General features: G+C 41.4%; 1 protein-coding gene across 1 annotated transcript; it reads left to right on the forward strand.

Moving 5' to 3' along the window:
• Positions 1–749: 749 nt before the first annotated feature.
• Positions 750–15,826, forward strand: iqck (IQ motif containing K). The gene is made up of 9 exons (XM_044051657.1): positions 750–934; positions 1,019–1,152; positions 2,839–2,956; positions 3,621–3,718; positions 4,449–4,501; positions 4,658–4,735; positions 4,857–4,941; positions 10,592–10,703; positions 13,582–15,826. The coding sequence occupies exons 1-9, from the start codon at positions 883–885 to the stop codon at positions 13,818–13,820; spliced, it is 969 nt and encodes a 322-aa protein (XP_043907592.1). The 5' UTR covers positions 750–882; the 3' UTR covers positions 13,821–15,826.
• Positions 15,827–16,233: the final 407 nt, after the last annotated feature.

Raw genomic sequence — 16,233 nt, forward strand, 5'->3', positions numbered from 1 at the left:
TATGACTGGACCCAAAATGAAGAATTTTGAATTGAGGCAATGGCTTGATTTTACAGCTGTAGTGCATGGGTCGTAAATATAAATGAACCTCTTTTAAATTCAAATCATTGTCAGATGGATTCACACAATGCTGATGAAGCGTATTGTCGGTATACACAGCTTTAAGTGTCCATGAAAAGTTTCAGACATGGATTCTGCTACTGCTTTGTGAATATCCTTGGCATTTTTAAAAGCCTCTACAATTTAATTAAAATGGCAATTTAAGGTGTTGATTTAACTGTGCACAGTTCTCTGATCTATGAAAGTAACAGCAGTAAAAGGTTCCATCATTTTTCACAATTGTGGAACATTTTGCACTCTACGGAGCCCCTAAAGGGACATCGAAAAAAAACAAACACTAAACGTTTTGTAAAGTATCTCGTGAGCACCAGAAAGTATTGTATGCGCGCGTGATGTCCGCGAACGCAGTTTTAAGATCATTTGAGGCGTGAAATTCGTCATTTAGAATACAAAAATGTGGTTTGTGTATTAAGATAGGACGTATTTATAGTTTGGCAGCGACGGTATCGGAAGTGATCAGCCCCGCCTCAGCGGACACTCGCTGCGTACAGTGCGTGGGGCAGAGCAGCGTTACCTCGGCCTGTACTGATGAAATGATCCGCTGACAGAAACGTTTAGTTTTTTTTTTCGATGTCCCTTTAGGGGCTCCGTAGGATAATTACTTATGTTATGAAAAAAGAAAACGATGGGTGTGAATATTATCTTTCTGTCCATTGTTCTGCCTTCTGTTTTTAAATGTTGTGCTGTCACCGGAAGTCGCTATAACTACTTCCTTGGCAACTTAAGAGTCCTTGACGACCACTGGAGGGAGCGAGAGGAATAATGGCGGATGAATTCGGTGCCCAAAAATCACTTTGGCAACAAGTGTGTGAAGGTAAGCTGACATTATTCTGTTAAAATGTGTCAACTGAATTTAATTTAACTGAAAAACCTCGTTTTCTACCTTGTGTTTGTGTAGAGTTTGAAGCGGAGCGGCCCACTTCTCCCAGTGCTGATGAGATGATGAGTGACAGCAGCTCAGTCAGCTGCCAGTTTTCCCAGTACAGCGTCAACACACACTTCCCAGTCTTCCACGGACTCACCACAGACGAGGTGAACAATTCTGCCAACTGAGGAAACGAGGCACTGATTTCTTTGATTTCTTCCTAGACAAAAGTGACATTTTCCTATTACAAAGGATGTCACACTTTTTCCATTCATGTGTGTGGGGTTTGTCACTACAGATAACCGTCATTCACTTGTAAATATCTACAATGTGAAATGTGTGCAGCTCAGGGCCGTTTCTAGCTTTGTGGGGGCCCCCCCTAGTTTGGAGCAATTCCTAACCCTTTAGGTCGTTTTGGAGGTTGCAATATTTGTTTGTCAAAGGAACCAAACCCTCTGAATAACATTCACCCCTCCCCAAACAAAGCAGATTTTCAGAGTTTATGAACTAGGGTTGGATTAAGGACATGGTGTGAATGCACGCTTAGATGATCCAAGAAGATGCCACAATCTAGTACACCTTTACACGAGCAAAACAGGCCACAGTCATTGATAACCTCTCATGTTAAAATTAAACTTCTTAAGTTGAGCCACTCAAGCATGTTAAACTTGTTTTTAAAAAAAGATAATACAAGGAAAACAATAAATAAAACTGATATTGAGTGTTTTTTTAAAAAAAAACATGTTTACTTTAAGTTTTGAAAGCAAACACATCTCGTGTTCTCACAGCAACACAAATGCTCACAAACCAAAACAATAATGATTTTTACTTTATTATGCCACCATCATTGCACCTTATTTATTGATATTCTAAATGTATTTATTTTAAGCTACAGATACATTTTTATTCTCCTCAGTTGAGACTGAACATGCAGCTTTGGGGCCCCCTGGTGGCCTGGGGTGCCCTATGCATTTGCATAGTCTGCATATAGCGAGAAATGGCTATGATACAGCTGAATTATGACTTTTAGAAATCTTCAGTTTAATTTTGACTATTCATATTTGTAGTTCAAGGTATCTTTTATTCCTGTTCTCATTTTTTTATATACCAAGTATCACCTGAGAAGGGTTAGGGTTATTAATCTCTTTATTCAATTATCATCACCCATGTTATAATACAGTGGTGTAAATAGACCATGCAAAGTCAGCTGCACACTTTTCACAGGAGGCAGATTTTTCCAATATGATAATTTGCTCTCTCATCATCCTCATCTTCCTCACACATAGTGAAGTTAGATTAGGATGGAGCGAGAGATAAGGTGACTCTAATTATTATTATTTAATTTATTATATTTTTCCGGTTCTTTTATTTTCTACACAAAATTCAAACTTCCTCAGCTCCACTCCGATCACATAACCTGGTGTATACAGTAGAAAGTGTATTTCTGATTTTCCACCAGAGGAAGCTCGTGTACCACGGGTTTAAGAACCATGGTCTGCCACTTTATTAGGTACACAGGAAACCTATTGGTCTGCTGCAGTAGTCACTTTACTTTATTTAAAGAATAATATTTGATCAGAGATAGCTTAAATTGGAGATCATTTTTAATTATCACTCTGCTGAGTCAAAATGTAATTACAGATTTACAGCTTTAATTACATCAGAGCAAAGCTCTAGTTACTCATATATTCCTTGATGATAAACTATTTCATAACTATCTTATCCAGAACAGCGTCCGTCGTTTCTCCTACGAACACTGATTAAAAGCTTTGTTTGCTTTGGTGAATAACATATATAGTCACAGTTGACTGAATGATATTAAATGTTGTGACTCTAGTCTCTGGTTTCCTCAGGTTTTTGTGGATGACGACCCCCTGAAAGACTTTGACCCACTTCTTTCCCACTCTGCTCTTGCTGACGACACGGTGTCAGGGACACAGAATTGTCCATCATCGCCTCCACAAGTCCAACGTAAGCACTGTCTCCAGTCCCTGGTACTGAATACAATTTTTAAGGCTCCTGTTGTGGTGCAGTTTCATTAAGTTCTCACTAACCTGTGTAATTATCTGTCCATAGGAGGTGCAAAAGTGAAGTTTTGTCACTCAGATCACATGGTGTACATTGTGTTGACTGGTTATTGTGGTATTATTGATTAAATAGGGGTAGTATTTTTGAAAAAATTGTGCTTCCCAACTCCAGTTTCCCCTGAGTCGAGAAATATCTTCATTTTTTTTGTTACAAAGAAAAGAATAAATGCAAATGCAAATCGGGGAAGTTTTCCTTGAATTATTTGTCAATTTATAAAGCAAAAATCACCCGCTGTCAAATTCCCGAACAGAGTTTCCCTAGTTTTGTTTGGTACACTGACAAATCAATTGATTTTTACAGTAAAGTCAATAACTGTCGGATGTATTGATTGAGACAGAGGCAATTACGAATGAAAACAAATTGATGAAACACTTGACCATACAAAAATCCTGAGCAGTAAAAATGTAGTAGATATTAAACAGATTTGTTATTATTCCTGCAGAAATACATATGAACCTGGTTGTGTTTGGGTGCTTGTACTGTTGCAGCTTCAAATCTCTCTTTCTCTCTGTGCGTGTGTGTGTGTGTGTGTGTGTGTGTGTGTCAGGTCCTGTCACATGTTTTATGGAGAAGAAGGTGTTTCCTGTGTTGTTGCCTGGACTGGAGGCTCTGCTGAGAGAAGCGCAGAAACACAGCTGTTTCCAGGTCTTAATTTCATCAGCGACGCTTCCAACGACTTTACAAACTAGAGGCAGTCAATATATTTCTACATGATCACAGTTTGTTTTAAATCCTGAAATGAAAGGCACTAGTATATTTGGTGCAATTTCACCGAATACATTATGTGTTTACAGTTTTTATTTTTTATCTTAATTTAACCTCAAACATTCAGTCCACACCTCAAAGTTTTTTTTTCATAATATACACTTCATGTATAAAATTAAAATCAGTAACTCAGTAGCTTTAATTGGTAGATCTGATGGTTTTGATAAAGATAAGGAGGATAACTTAATCTACAACGTAACTTTAAACCCACATCATCCCACATTCAGTACATGCTACTTGTTAGATTATAATCTCCCATAATGGTTTGAAATCCCCAAACATGGTGATTTTGATTTTGTGTAGAAAAATAACCCTCATTTGTTAAAGTATATTCACTCAAGTACAATTTGTATTTAACAGTATTGTTTCTATTTACGACTAATTCATACTTTTCTCTTCTGATAATCTTACTTACTGATCATATCATCATTGAACAAAAAGATGACAAAACATTGAAATGCTTGTGATGTGTCAGTAATAATAATGTGATGACATGGACCAAAAGAATTGAATCATCATTGAGTTTCAGTACATTTTTCTTTGCTTTTACTTGACATTTTAATTGCAGGACTTGCTCTGACTGTTGATTCACCTTCTTTATGTGTTGCAGAGGAAAATAACAGCGTTTAACCCATGTGACTTCCTCGCTGAATGGCTATACAAGTAAGGCCATCACCTGTCTCAATAACTACCTCTTGACTTTATAATACCCACTTGAGATTCTCTTCATTGTCATATTCTAAGTGTTGTGTCTGTCTGTCTGTCTGTCTGTCTGTCTGTCTGTCTGTCTGTCTGTCTCGTGGGTTTTCATTTCCTCAGTCATAATCCTCGCAGACGTGGACACTCCCCAGTGAACTTCTGTGACATCCCCTTTGTCCAGGACTGGCTCAGCATGCAGTGAGTGTCTCCTCAACCTGTCAATTGTCTCCACCATGCTGCTTTTCTCTCTATCTTTTAAATCATGTATATTTTTTTTTTTTTACTATTTTTCTCTTCTTTTTTCTCACTCTGTTCCCAGTCCCCGGCGCCCCATTCCTCTGTTTCTACGCCTCAGTGAAGATGCGGCTGCTCTGCTCATTCAGGCTTTCTGGAGGGGACACAAGGTACAGTGGACGTAACAAGGGGGAAACAAATGCTTAGAAAACTAGAACTTGGTTTGTTGACATGCAGTGTATATAGAAACCTATGGAAACTATGTTTATGGCAATACTACTTCTACTACTACTACTATTACTATCACTACTACTACACTACTATCTTGGCTCGATATAATAGATTTCTTCTTAGGATCAAGTCAAGACAAGAAATTGGCGCCATAAAAACATTAAGGTGGACCTCAGCCAAGACAAGAACCTCATCTATGTTTGCTTGGGCGCTTATTTCCACCTCCTAAAGTTACAGTACACTGTAGGAATGGATTTGAAGTCATAAGCATGAAGGAAACCTGTTATTACTGCACAAACCACAGTGTGAGTGTGTGTTCGGATATATCTTGTATAACACTATTCTGCTGAAAACCCCTTCTCCCCCAAAGGGGACTGCATTTTCATTTAGCGGCTCGATTATGTCATCAGTGATCCTGGGGTTTAATTCATTCCCCTCCCATGTGGGAGCGTCATGGTCTGAATTGCTCTGCACTGTGGTAAAAATAGACATACAGACAGTGCCAGAGGAAAACATCCGCAGTTTCTCCACACACCGATTAATCCAGTCTCCTGTCGTGTAAGGATGCAAGCAGAGGTCATGTTTTTCTTCGTCTCACCACAAATGTTTCCTTGTCCTTTCGTGAGGATTAGACTAAAGTATTTCTGACTAAACCATTGAGAGGTGCTGTGCTGCCATGACTAATTAATGCTGTTAAAGAATCTTCCTCTATGCTGTGTAGTTTGTGGGTGTGAGCTTGAAATGACATGCGTCCAGATTTGGAGCACTTGTACACCAGCAGAGGGCAGTATTTCCTCTTTTATACTGCAATGGGAAGAGATGCTGACATGAGGTGGCAGCAGAGAGCCAGCTGTCTGTCACCTCCAACTTGAGAGAGGTTCAGTTGGGCCAGTGATGGCACTGCAGCAAGCACCACAGGAGATTTAGACACAAGACAGAAACAGAGTCAGACGACAGAATGGGAGGATATACAGTCTCCGGAAGGACAAACCTCAGGTTGTGCTTGGAACACTTTCAGGTGGATGGATGGATTAACAGCAGGGAGGCGAGATGATGTTGCAGAGTGGCCTTGGAGTAGGAATGGGGCAAAATGGAAGGAAGTGCATCCTTGGCAACCTCTGAGAAGCAGAAGGAGGCTGAGGGCGCAGCACACTCAGGCTTCTAAGTTGAAGTTGAGCTCTAAAAGACCTAACATGACCTATTTACAAGACACTGGGTTGGAACTACTTTGTTATTTTAGGCAGGCACTGAGGCAAGGTCTTGTCGTGGCTGCTGCTGCTGCTGCCTTAGCTTAAGAAACTCTGTAGTTAGCAGCACAATGGGCAGCCGAGTAGAAACGAAAGATCAGCACAAACAAACTGTGTGTAGCACTGGTGCACTGTGAAACCTCATTTGTTTCTGTGTGTATATATCTGTCACAGTGTTTGTGTGTCTGTGTGTGTCTGTTGCTATGATGACGATGATGTCACAAGCCAATTATGTCATCTATTTTCTCCCACTATGAATGTATTCAGATAAAGATCTCACGTCAACTTGCTATTTCACCAGAGTGACGTTTTAAGTCTGTTTTACAGACAATAATATGTAGTTGTAGAAAAGACATTACAACATTAAATACAAGTTTTCTTGTTGTTGTTGTTTGTCGTCCACCTCCTGACTCTTTCACCCTCTGCTGTTATATAATCTGTCTGACTGCAGAGTGTGTGTGAGAGAGAGGGGGAAATGAGTACCAGGAAGGAGAGCTGGAGTTATGTCCCTCCATTTATTTTGGGGACAAAGCATTATCCCCAACCTTGACCATAATCAGTTATTGCCAAACCCCAACTAACTAGAACTGACTAGAAATCAGGTTATGTCTCACAGGAACCAGGTTTCGGTCTCCATGAGGACTATGAAAGTGTTCTTTTAAAGTGTGTTTTTGCCAGTGAAAGGTCCTAACGAGGTAACGACACACACACACACACACACACACACACTAATGATGAGGCTTTTATCAATGCCATTGTCTCCAGTTGCAGATTTGTTAAGTGTGCGCACACACTGCGGTCGGCCACATCGTGGCAATACCGAGCGTAATCAATCAAATTCCAGTCCAACTTCTGTCTGATAAGTGTGATAGGTTTATCTTGTTGTCACCTCGGTTGTCATGTCACTCCATCTCTGTCTGTCTATTAAGCCTCACATCTGTGAAATGTTTAGGATGGGTTAGAGTAAATTAGAAAATAAGCCATAAAAAAAGCGCTAGGTTTTGAGGTAATGATTATGTTGACTGTAAATGACACCAACAGTGTAGAATATTCAGTTAGAAATGCAAATGAAATGTTTGAAAAAGCATCGTTTACAGGTTTGTAACATTATAAATAATAAGTAATAAGTTAAGTTTTTAATTCCCAAGTCTTTTTCACTACTGTATATCAGCATGTCTAAGGAAAGTGCATGTGGGCCAGCAGGCCCAGATATTGTCAAGAAGTGGGGCACTGACATTGTTTTTTTCAATAGGGCCTTACCATCAACAGCAGAAGTAGGTCTGCGATTCCAGCTCAACGATCAGAGGCCACAAATTAATGAATGGTTTGGATTCACGTCCAGTGTTTAGTCGATGACGGGTCACGTGCATTGGCTTTCATGCAGGAAATGTGTCACATACACTCATGACATCCAGGAACCGCTGGCTCTGCTTCCTCCTCACTTCCCCAGCCTACAGAGAGTCTGTGGGGTCAATGGTGTTCCTGACTCAGACTGGCCACCATAAAGGATCTACACTGGCAGCCCTAATAACCCGGGGTTTCTCAATCCTGGTCCGTGTTTTACATGTTTCCCTGCTCCACCACACCTGATTTGGAGCAGGGAAACATCTAAAACATGCAGGACAGTAAAAGGACTGAGAACGCCTGCTCTAATACACACCTCAATCTGAAACAGGGAGATTTTCATCACTCCTATTTACCTTCACGATGTCTTACCAGTAGCAGTGGGGTTAACCAGCAGGAAAACCAATTACAAGCTGCTCCAACCGTGATGTAAATATTGATGTTTTATTATTAAATGATGTGGATTTGTGGGTGGATGGAGTGTGGAGCTTAAAGAACATGGTGGCGATGTCTTTGTGCAGCCTGTCAGTGTGCATGGTGATCTGACTGCAGCAAATCCCCCAGAAACAGAAGCCATTGTGCTGCTGCAGAGTGTGGGACTGGGCGAGGAGCTCAGTCTCACAGGCAGCTTTGCACAAAAAGGAAAACAGCTCAAAAAAGGCTGTGCAGTGGGATTGAAGTGTGTATGAGACAGCGAGAGAGAGAGAGAGAGCGGGTGATGAGGGCATGCTGTGCACAGTTTGTGTTTCTGTGTACTTGTTGAGTATCGGGCTTGTGCTTGTGCTGCTGATGGTGTGGGCACTGAAAGACAGAGGAAGATATTGCTTTTTAGCGTTTTGTGCCGCTCTTGTGCATGTGGCTGTGCTTTTGCATCGTCAAATATACATGTGTTTCCATACAGCTTGTCTCGCTCTAATCTCCACACTGAGTCACGTGCACCCTGAAACAGACTCTGCTATGTGTGCCGAGATATCGACGATTATGTCGAGGAGATATTGTATGAGCAAAGGCTCCGTACATTTTTGTCAGAATGGATAACAAATATATAATTTGGTGACAGATTAAATGTCCTCTTCGTGAAAACCTAAACACAATCTCAGCACGCAGACAGGCTTCAAATTGCACACATCTCTTTGTCTCCTGCTATCACACACAAAGTGACAACATCCTGTAGAATGCTTGTATATTCACAGCGACAAGCCAGCTTTCCAAGAACTGTGGAAGAATTGGTTTTGTCTTGATGTGTGGTGACACATTGCTAAGCATTGTCTCAGGATTTCCCCCCTCAACCATCACATATTTCTGTCATTTTGGGAAACGCAAACGGCAAATGAATGAAAACATGAGGTTTTGGGCAGAGCTCCACGGTGACACAGAGTAGAAACGGCCACGTGGACTTATACATATGAAGCGTGACAGACTCCACATCCCCCCACCCCTTATTTGTATGCTTCCCTCCCACCAGCACAGGGGCTGTTGTGACATTGTGACTCACTATTCCTCAACCAATCACCAGGCATCCATACAGGAACCCTTTCATATCCACTGCTAATAGCAATACTGCTGTTATCACACAAGCAGCCGCTCATGGGAAAATGTTGGGGTTGAATGAAGGAGGAGGAGCAAGAGGAAAGCCAAATTGGGCAGAGGAGAGGTGGAAGAGAATACAGAGTATAGTGAGGAGAGTGGATGGAGGTGGGTGATGTTGTCTCCGGGGAAAGGCTCACCTTAATAGTGGAGGAGAAGACGGGGAACGCAAGAGTTAAAAACAGGGAGAAACAAGGGGAAGAGGAGGAGAAGGAGGCCCAGTTACACTGAGTAAACACTGCAGGAATATGTTCTATTAATCTGAAATAGCAAGGCTGTTTAGTGATGTTCCTGGAAAGATACCTGTTTAAAACCGGAAAAGAGATGATTTTGCACACGTCATTTCAACGGCACACAAACACTCCCAGTCACACATCATTTATGACCATCTTCAGAAGATGCAGTGGTGTTCTTCAGACTCTTTATGAAGATGGTGCAACAGCAAAAGTAAAGCTAAATCATTAGTAATAATAATAATAATAATAACAACTATAATTAATATTATAATAATGCTTATGCTGTAAGGATGTCACTGCTTCTGCAAACCTCAGGTCCTCAAAAGCAGGGCGGTCCAGAGGTGAATAACACATGACAGCAATAACTTGCTGACAGTAAGTTCCAAAAACAGCAGTTGCTAGTGTCACAGCCTCGTCTCAAAGGCTCAAAGGCTCAAAGGCTCGTGGTTGTCACCTGGGCTCCTACACAAATACACAAATAACAACAGCTCACTCACTACTCACAGTGAGTGGAAGTCGGCCGCTGATGTTTACCTGACGCGCACGGGCGCACATCCTTCATTTAAGTCAGTCTACAGGCCATCGTAGGCAACAGAGGGCACTTTATATCATCAGTTCATTCATTTACATTAGAGGAAACAAGTCATGCATGAATCAAACAATGATATATGTAAGTTGTGGTTTCTTAAACTCTTTAACCTCAGTAATCCAATTGAATCTTTGAACCTTCTTAATCATAGTGAGTAAATAGATCACACTGGTTAGAACTAGCTTACTACTTAGTTATTAGCTTTAGGTTAAGGTTAAGGGCTAGGCATTTAGTATGATGCTTGAGGTTAAGGTAAGGGGCTATGGAAAGTTGTATGTCATCAATATGATAGGTGAACAAATGTGTGTGTGTACCTGGTATTCCTTATGTTGTGGGGACCTAAATCTGTTTACACAATCACATTATAGGGACTTGTCTTCCTTATGGAGACAAACACCCCCATAAACAGTCCCCATAACATAAATTAAAACATTTCAGGGTGAAGATGTGTTTTAAAGTTAGACTGAGGTCTGGTTTAGGTTCGGGGGAGTAGTAATTATGGTTAAGGTTAGTGTAAGTCTCCAGGAAATGAATTTAAGTCAATGTAATGTCCTCACACCAGCGTGTGTGTGTGTGTGTGTTATAGATCAGAGCACGCCCAGATGTGCAGGAGCTGCGCCAGTGGCAGAAAAGACTGAGAGAGAACCGCGATATTGTCAGAACTGTTGAGGAGTTTTGGGCCCAACAAGAAAGCCGAGGTGAGGTCACACATGCACGCATACACACACGCACACACACACACACACACACATGCACACAGTTGGTTGAGCTTGGTGACAGCTTCACATGATGGTTGTGACAAAGAGAGAATGAGGCCAGTGACAGTCAGAGACTGAGACAAATGTGAAAATGTCTGCAGGCCTCAGGGTGTAGTATAAGTGTTAAGATGTGTGTGTGACAAAATTTTGTCTCCCTGTGTTTACACTGGACATGGATCTATGCTCTGTTCTTCTTGCATGCACACACACACACACACACACACGCACAAGTGACCCTCGTCTTAGTCAGTATTCTGGTTAATATTTATTCCCTAAGCATAAAGTAAATGAGAGGATGTTGCCATAATTCAGTTATTTTAAAAAAACAAAATGCTATGCTCTCATTTTATTGTGCGTACATGACTGAAGTCTGAAAGGCCTTTCAGTCGCAGCACGTCTACTGCAGGTGACACAGCTTTGTTTTCTGCAAAAGAAAAGGCTAAATGATACACAGTCGAAATTTTGCAAACGAGACCAGGTCGACAACAACAAAACAGAGATGGACGACGGTGTACCTGGAGAGAACTCACGTGCACACACAGAGAATATTCAAACTCCTCTCAGAAAGGCCCTCGGTCCAACTGGGATTCACACTGGTGGCCTTTTTGCTGTGTGGCAACAATGCTAGCCACTGCACCGCTGTGTGAACCGCTGAGTTTAATGTATCTATGTGTTATTACTAGCACACACCGCATGCATGCACATCTATTCATGATGTCAACAAACAGCACTACCATAAACAGGCGTGTTTCCACACTGACACATTCCACACAAACAAAGGTTTGCTGGCTCGCAGCCACCGCAGCAGCCTGGTGAACATTCTTCCACTCTGGGTGCCACTGCTACACATACTGCACCAACACTGCTGACCTGACATTCTAGCCGGGGGCCTGTATGTACGTGTGTGTGTGTGCGGTGCCCACAGAAGCCATTTTTTCTGACACCGTTTCAACAGAAGCTGAAATGTTTGAAAAGAGTGAAGATGAGCAGAGAGGGGGATGAGATGGAGCTTAAGCTGCTGTTTGTTTTGTTTATAATGTAATGAAGACACTGCCCTGCAGCAGCTGACACATGCATGCCCCCATGTTTGGGGCAGCCACAGAGGTAGAGAGATGGAGAGTGAGAACTTATTTAGGGAAGCTACCCCCCACCTCCATGCTCTGTACACACACACACACACTATGAGTCAACCCAACAACAGCTGCACTTGTCTCATTTGACCTGAGGAGACCAGCATGTGATACCTTTCACGTTTCACTGTCTAAAATCAGAATTAGTCAGCGGTAGACAACGACAATAAAGCAAAGAGCGAGTTAAGCCAGAGCACAGCCACTCCTGGTGGTACGTTAAGGTCAAAGGGTCACGGCTCACTGGACAGGTGCAGCTCTCACCAGCTCATGAATCTCCACATGACTGTCCTTGACTGTAGCTTGACATCTTAGATGTTTACCCTCAGTGCAAGTAGTCACAGCAACTCATGCTGCCATCAATAGTATGCTGCAAAATTCATACATACATACTGTACTGATATTAAAAAATATAACACAAAATGCGCTTACCAACAAATTACAAGCAGTCACTTAGACGAAGGGAGTTCTCTCGATTCTTCCAAATGGACTTAAACGCAGATCAGTTCTGACAATATCAATTCACTCTGTAGGTATATATATATATATACATATGTATATATGTATATGTGTATATGTATATATATATATATATATATATATATATATATATATATATATATATATATATATATATATATATATATATATACATATATATATATATTATTATTATTATTATTGTTCCAACACCTGTGACCGATGGAAATAAAAAGACTAAGCATGTTATCTGAATCCAAATATACATTTTAAATCAGTTTTTCCGGAAACAAATTCATTTTTATTGCCATTTCAATAACAACTTATAGCCTCTTATTTAGGCTGTACGAATTCTGGGGATCACAAGAGAATCTCCATACAACCAATCTGTGAGTCCTGATCTGGTCTCCGGTAATGTCTTTTATATGATTTAGAACGTAAATGTTTAGATTAGTTAATAGCTGTAATTAGCACATTCATACATACGTAGTGACAGTCAGTAGTTGAAATGTCACCATACCATCATTTGTAATTGGTCTGTTGTGGATCTTGTTGTGGTATAAACGACCAAATACAGGAGTCTAATCACTGTAGCTTGACAGACGTAATGTCAAAGTCATTGTCTTTCACTTGCAGGTCACAAAAGGTCACACCAACAGCAACAATGAGCATGTAAAGGCCTGTACATGCAGAGAACAAAGACCTTTGTTTCCAGGACTGCGAGGAAAGATAGACGTCATTATTTTCTTGCAACTTGTTCTTGGAACATTGTCTGAGCAGCTATTGTGTGACTGGCCAGATATTTGACGTGGATGTGGTTAATGCAGAAATGTTGTCATTCCCTATGATGTCCTGGCCAGAACAAATTTTCCTCGAGAAAAAGAACAAATTTGTACAGGCAGGCCTTTAGTGTCAGTAACTGGCACTAACTCATAAGAATATTATTTAAGTTATTAAGGCATTGCATATTGAGTGATATTTCATTTCCGGAATCCAATTGGACAATTATTGAACTACCTTTAGACATAATGTACCTAATATTTTGCACCATTTGCGTGTGAAACACAAAAGCCTCATCTACCGGACACAGAGCTTCACTCTTTTTTAACAACACTCGTTGAGGCAGTGCAGAGTGCAGAGGAGTGTTTTTAACATTTAGTGCCGCCAATGTACTTGATCATATTAACGATGCACCTCTTGTTTATCTGCAGTGGGCTCAGCTATGCTACATCTCCCAGGAAGCCCCCAGCCTGGTAACTCTGATGTGTCCGTCCAAGTGGTTTCTCCAACCCCCCAGAGCACCGTGGTCCACACCCCCACCACCACCCAGACAATGCCTGAGGCTGGTGCGTGGCTGACCCCCGGCCTGTGTGTTGTGGAGGAACCGCCACTGAATAATCTCCTGAGTGCAGTGTCTCCATCATTACATGGACTTCACAACCTGAGCTAAAAAATGTGTTCTGAGTACAATGCTTTTCTGGCACGTACAGGCTATTAAACCCTATTAGGTTGATGTCAAATTGACCAAAGCGATCAGTCAAACAATCCATTAAAATCGTCTGTAAGCAGTTGGATATGTAAGCAGGGATTTATGGGCGAGAGAACCATTTCTAATTAGTTGATTGCTTTCATTGCCTTTTTGATGTAATAGTGTCAAACCTCTTTATTTCCTCTCAGTGCCTCGGGGTGAAAGCTCACTGGGAGACAACCAGTCACATTTCCTTGACTTGTCATGTCCCCTTTGTACATATCGCTCCACAAAACCATTCAAGTCAGGAACTGAGGCCAGAGTGAAAGGTGACAGGGCGTGCACTGACGCTAGGAAAGGAAATCACATTGTCATGGAAACAGATAGTGTTTACCACTGTGTGATTGTCATATTTAGTCACATATCATCTCACTATAAGTGATAATAACTCTGTTATATATCGCACAATGCATCACATTATGTGCTATTTAATCATACGAATGTAATGGACAAGATGAAAAACATTATTACACATGTTTACTGAACTTGTTTACTCCTTACTAATGAACAAACATTTACTCAACATTAGCTGAGATATTTCTGAGATATACAATACATTCAACTACAACTATAAGAGTCTATGGCGTTTATTAGGAGTATGACTGAAAGCAGAACGAGGCGACCACAGAAAGTCCCAGAAGTGAAATCTACTGGTTGTTCATCACATTGACGGGAGAAATAAATGCTACTTGTCTCTAGCCACCAAACGCGTCCTCAGTCAGAGCCGACGTTATGTGCACAGCATTCAAATGATGTGTCGTCGTTTCTGTTCACCAAGACCAAACAGAAGCAGAGTAACAACATCAACAGCCAATGTCAACAAAAGTTACGCACTGCAGCTGACAGTGTTTTGAGTAAACTGAGTCAAATTAAATGCACTGCTGGCACTTTCCCTTCTTGAACTTAGTGTACCCGGGGAGGAAACTCCTTGTTTCCTCCCCACTGACTGTGGTGCAGTGAGGTAAAGGGGTTTTGTGACAAATGTCTTTCCTGACCCTCTCAGTCAATGATGCACATCAGCTCTCAGTGAGGCGTGGGACTGGGGAGGGTCATGTGTCTTCCTTTGCAGGTTTGTAGATTTCTGCGGGACAGCTGCCACGGGGTAAGGTTGATAAAGCAGCACATTTTCCCTCTGCAGACATCTGATAGCACCGCCAGCTCCACAGAGTCTGGCAGCATTGGGCCAGACTCTGAAACTGGATCACACCGCAGTGGGTGCTAGTCTGTCATAGCAAAGGCAGATAACACCTGGTTCTGAGTAGCAGGCTGAAGACGGAAGTGTTGAATACAACTGTGTTTACACACAGACATCCTGACTTAAAATGATTCCAGGTCTGTGTGGACCGAGAATTATTATTATTGTTGTTATTATTAGTAGTAGTAGTATTAATAAAAGGCAAAGGACAACTATTACGTAGTTCCCGTCTGATCGCTGTAGCAGAGGCAGTAGAATAACATAGTGACAGCAAGGCTGATAGGGATTTTAAATAACATGGATGTTGGCATTTATTTTATTATGTTTTTTACATATGTTTTTAGTCGCTGCCACACTGTGTAATTAGTTTCAACACCATAATGACAGGTTTGAACACAAAAAAGTTAAATTTTTTAGCTATAAATCAAACCACTAAAATATACAGTATGTAGTAAGACAAGAAAATGAGCCTGAGCTTGGTCAAAAATAGCCCGGTACAGTTGTCATTAATTGTTGTACGACATATACAATTGGTTAAACGCAAATTGATGGCAAAATGCTTTTTTTTTTTTTTGCTTTGTACCAAATATCTGATTTTCTAAGCGTATGGAAAACATAAAGGCCATAACAAAATCTGCCTAAAGTGTCAGCTTTAAAGACTAGTAACTTCCTGTCACCTCTAGTTGTCTGCTATGATTTTGTAGTCACATTAAAGGTCCAGTGTGCAAAATTATTTTAAATCATTTTTGTTATTCTATTATTATTTGGCAAACATAGGGCATTAACAGAAAAGCCGATGTGTTGGCACGTCGACATCAGTGGCACAAGTCGTGTCAGGAGTCGACAAGTCACATGTTTTTTTTCCCTCTCTGTGTGCTTGCGTACACAATGCAATCTCTCTGCAATCGCTCTGATTTAATGGACAGTTGGGCACACGGTTGGGGTCACACACAGGGGTCACCGCACCGTGCTGGGGTTAGAGGTTCCGATTGTGGTAAGGGGTAAGTCCAGTAGGGGTGTGTACCTGATGGTAGGGGCCCCCTCGCCGCCTGCAAAGCACCCCGCTGCCGAGGCCATTGGCCCTGGGAGCAGGTACGACGGGGATGCTGAGATTTGGTGGGGGGTGGTTTTGGATGAGCT

Source organism: Solea senegalensis, linkage group LG19 (assembly GCF_019176455.1).
Source record: "Solea senegalensis isolate Sse05_10M linkage group LG19, IFAPA_SoseM_1, whole genome shotgun sequence".
Classification (NCBI taxonomy): Eukaryota; Metazoa; Chordata; class Actinopteri; order Pleuronectiformes; family Soleidae; genus Solea; species Solea senegalensis.

What these genes read in the sequence shown, in the direction of transcription:
- iqck (XM_044051657.1), top strand. Translation starts at nt 883, where the DNA reads ATGGCGGATGAATTCGGTGCCCAAAAATCACTTTGGCAACAAGTGTGT. An exon ending in TTGGCAACAAGTGTGTGAAG is followed by an intron (nt 935 to 1,018) that starts GTAAGCTGACAT and finishes GTGTTTGTGTAG; the next exon opens with AGTTTGAAGCGGAGCGGCCC. An exon ending in ATCGCCTCCACAAGTCCAAC is followed by an intron (nt 2,957 to 3,620) that starts GTAAGCACTGTC and finishes TGTGTGTGTCAG; the next exon opens with GTCCTGTCACATGTTTTATG.